At 46.9% G+C, this 3,623-nt stretch overlaps 1 protein-coding gene across 1 annotated transcript in view; it reads left to right on the forward strand.

Annotated features, from left to right (window-relative positions):
- The window catches only part of HIGD1A (HIG1 hypoxia inducible domain family member 1A), a 12,147-nt gene extending 10,125 nt beyond the window's left edge, over nt 1-2,022 (forward strand). The window contains exons 3-4 of the mRNA XM_018558645.1: nt 962-1,096; nt 1,734-2,022. Of these exons, the coding sequence (XP_018414147.1) occupies nt 962-1,096; nt 1,734-1,783 (185 nt within the window). The 3' untranslated portion in view covers nt 1,784-2,022. The remainder of the gene's footprint in view (nt 1-961; nt 1,097-1,733) is intronic.
- Nucleotides 2,023-3,623: the final 1,601 nt, after the last annotated feature.

Genomic DNA, 3,623 nt, shown 5'->3' on the forward strand with positions numbered 1-3,623 from the left:
AAAAAGGACGGGGGGGGGGGGTTGTTCATTTTTCCTTCATCATTGCCTGGGCGACCCTCGCTGTGTGTCTGGGAAGTTCAGCATAGAAAATAGTAAATCCCTCTGCACTCCTCACAGTGTTCCCGGCCCAAGTACTTGTAGTGGTGCTCGCAGTGACGATCACGGATGGCACCGTGCAACAAACAGTAGAAAGCAAAAGTCGCCAGCACTCTGTAAATATCTTTGATGTCCATTTATTCGGGCCAATTGTCATGTACAGAATAGCGACGTTTCGGGACCGCACAGGATCCCTTCTTCAAACCTATTTTCATTAGATACTTTATGTTATGTCACCTCTGTGCAATGCAGGAAGATCATGGCTGGTGGGAGGGGACGGAAGGGGGCTGTACATAGCTTCCTGAGAACATCGCAGAACCCTGCCTCAGTACTACTCTTTAAGAGCCCCCAGCCCTGATGCAAGGGAAACTTGGGAGGAGTTGTGCAAATATCAAAATGCCTTGATGGGTGGGTGTCTGCCTGGAGGAATTCCCAGGCAGGCTGTAGTCACATTCAGACCATCCTAGGTAATTCCCACATGTGATGCTACACATCCATGTTTAAACACTGAAATCCAATAAATGAAAGGGGCGGGGCCAGTCCTTAAGGAAAGAAGATGCTGGATGTCCTCCAGCCAGGAAATGAGGTGGGTTCTATCTGACTTGCTGCAGCTTCTAATGCACATTATGAGAAGCTCGCAGTGTGCCGTGATATCAGAGGAAGAGGAGAGGAGCCGGTACCACTGTGCAAGACTGAAGGGAAGGCCAGAGGTCAGATTTAAAGTGTATGAATAGCCAAATCCAAGGTCTAAGCCAACCCACTCCTATCAAAACTGCAAAAAGTTTATGAAAGTGTACATAAACGCAAACTTCTTTGTGCATACATGTACGGTGATAGTATAATTGCTGCACGTTTGTGTTTTTAGGTATTGCTGGGTTTGCTGCAGTTGTAGCCTTTGGACTGTATAAGCTAAGAAACAGAGGAGACACCAAAATGTCCGTGCACCTTATACACATGCGTGTAGGAGCTCAGGGGTTCGTTGTCGGCGCAATGACGTGTGGTGAGTAACAGATTTATTATACTTTTATCTTGGTAGATTACTAGCTCTGTGGTTCTGTGTTTAGTACAAGATTGTTCAGGGGTGCCCATTGGGTCGATCACGATCTACCAGTTGTTCTCAAAGGTAAATCGACTCGCTGTCCCGAGCTCCCTTCCACAGCCCTAGTGCAGCCGAGTGTGTCATGCTGCAGATGGGTACGTTTGGCCTCACTAGCCCCGTGGGAGAAAAGGATAGAGTGCGTGAGGGGGGAGAGCCGGGGAAGGTGCTGCAGGGCGCGATCTGGGGACTTTCTATTTTAAATCTCAAATTTGCAAAGAAAATTTGCCGCTCTCCTGCAATAGTCCTAAAGGGTGAGGTGGAGGACTCTACAGAGGGGGTGGGATGACGCTTCTTAATGGCAATGGTATCTCCAACTAGTTCCAACAGGTTTGTCCCTAAATTAGTGTCCCCAAATTGTTGGCCATATAATAGATGTGTGAACACGGTCATGGTAGGGCCCCCTGGATTCTAAGTTCCTCTGAGACCAGGAAAGATGTAAATCTATTTGGAATCTAAATTGCTGTAACATTTTGTGTTTTAGTATAACTCTTGAGCAGAATGATTTTCTTATGTTGTCACTCCTCTCCCGTCTTTGCAGGTGTTCTGTACTCCATGTACAAGGAGTATCTGGCCAAGCCCCAGGAGTAAAGGACAACCACCAGCTATTCCCTTGGCACAGAGTGACGATATGGACCTCACATTGGGGTGGCATTTTTATTTAATTGCATAAGGCCCCTTTCTGCGGGGAGATCCTGCAACACGTTACAGACAAATCCAGCAGCTTAGGGGGTTGAATGTTTTCGCTTCTTATTCAAAAAAAAAAGACACTGAAATCCACTTCTGGAAATGAGCGTGTTTAAAGTCTATTTTATATTTTTATTTTACAATGTAAAACCAGGAGAGGGGCAGTTTAACGTTCTGGGTGCTGTTGTTATTGGGGGTTTTTAATTTCTCCACATCGGACGACAACCCACGAGAGATGCTTTTAGTTTAAATTCGTCCTTTTTTGTTTGTTTTTCTTCCATATAATATAAACTTAAATTGGCGGTCTGGAGTTTTTTTCTTCTAAATCCGCTGCCACCTCAGCAGGCACAATGTGATCTCCGCCTAACCATGTGGAATCCTCGGAATATGGGAAAACGATTACAGACATCTGCTCTGTAGGATGTTTTTGATTTTGTTTTGTTACATTCCACTTCTTGTTTTTCCTGTTTTTCTTTGTTGGCAATAAATCGGACATCTCAATCTCACCCACTGTTGTGCCTCTGTTCTAATGACGGCCATTGGTCATTGTACACCAGGAAGTAGAATCGAGAGTTGGGTTATACCGTCTCTCCTGGAAAATTGGCAAAAAGCCTTCTTTTTGCACACGAGTCCACCAGCAGTGCACATGAGTCCTCCATGTTCTGCTACACACAGGACATAAAGTACAGGATCCTCTCCAGGTGGTGTAGGGATCCAGTCTCGCTACACTGTATGTTCCTCACAATCGCTAAAGAGATGCCTATCTCCAAATTAGGTGGGATTGCCATCTTAAGGTCCCCACACACCTTACGATAATCGCGGGAAATCCCGCGATCGTACGATTATCGTAAGGTGTGTGGAAGCCGTGCGACCTCTACTACTGTAAGGTTGCACGACTTTTAACTTACGGACATGTTCGAAAACCCGCCCAGCATCGTACGATGTTCGGCGGGTGTGTAGCATGTTCGTACGATAGAAGCCGTACGGGCCAGTGTGCGCAAGCGCACACTGCCCGTTCGGCATTGCGGTCATCGGAAGCCCGCCCCTAAGGGGGCGTGGCTTGTGATCATCGCAAGATAGTCAGATCGTACGTTTTTTTAAGTACCTTACAACCATCGCAAGACAAAAGTCTTGCGATGGTTGTAAGGTGTGTGCCCAGCCTTACCTACACATCCTGGGCTGAGCAGCATATACAATGAAATGTATGACCAATTCAGTCCTGCTCAAGAAATCTCCTTCCTGTCCATCATTCTGGATTCCATAGCTTCCATGCAAAAATGTTATTCCATCATTTTCATTACTACAGCATGTCAATATGTTATTACAATGCAGGATATATATCGCCTACAGTTTCTCAATGCTTTACAAAGTAAAGGAGGACAGTACACTTAAAACACAATTCAACGCAAGAGGGTTAGCTGGGCCCTGCTCGTGAGAGCTTACAATCTAAAAGAGGTAGAAAAGGCAGTGGTGTCACAAGGTGGGTGCGGCCCGCACTCGGATGACACAAAAATGACTGATGGATGACAGTCAAAATGAGCAGTAACCGAGTGTCACCCCGCCGAACATCACCACGTCATCGCGCACGCGCGGCAGTATTCTGATGCCGGCTGCCATCTTGGTGATGGACGCCGGCAGAGAGAGGAGGGGACAATCACCCAGCAGGATAAGGTATGCCGCCGTGTCCCCTCCTCTCTCCTGATACTGTCGGGCGTTCGGTCCATGACGGAGTGCCCGACTTTTC

Source organism: Nanorana parkeri, unplaced genomic scaffold (assembly GCF_000935625.1).
Source record: "Nanorana parkeri isolate BGI_ZX_2015 unplaced genomic scaffold, ASM93562v1 scaffold351, whole genome shotgun sequence".
Classification (NCBI taxonomy): Eukaryota; Metazoa; Chordata; class Amphibia; order Anura; family Dicroglossidae; genus Nanorana; species Nanorana parkeri.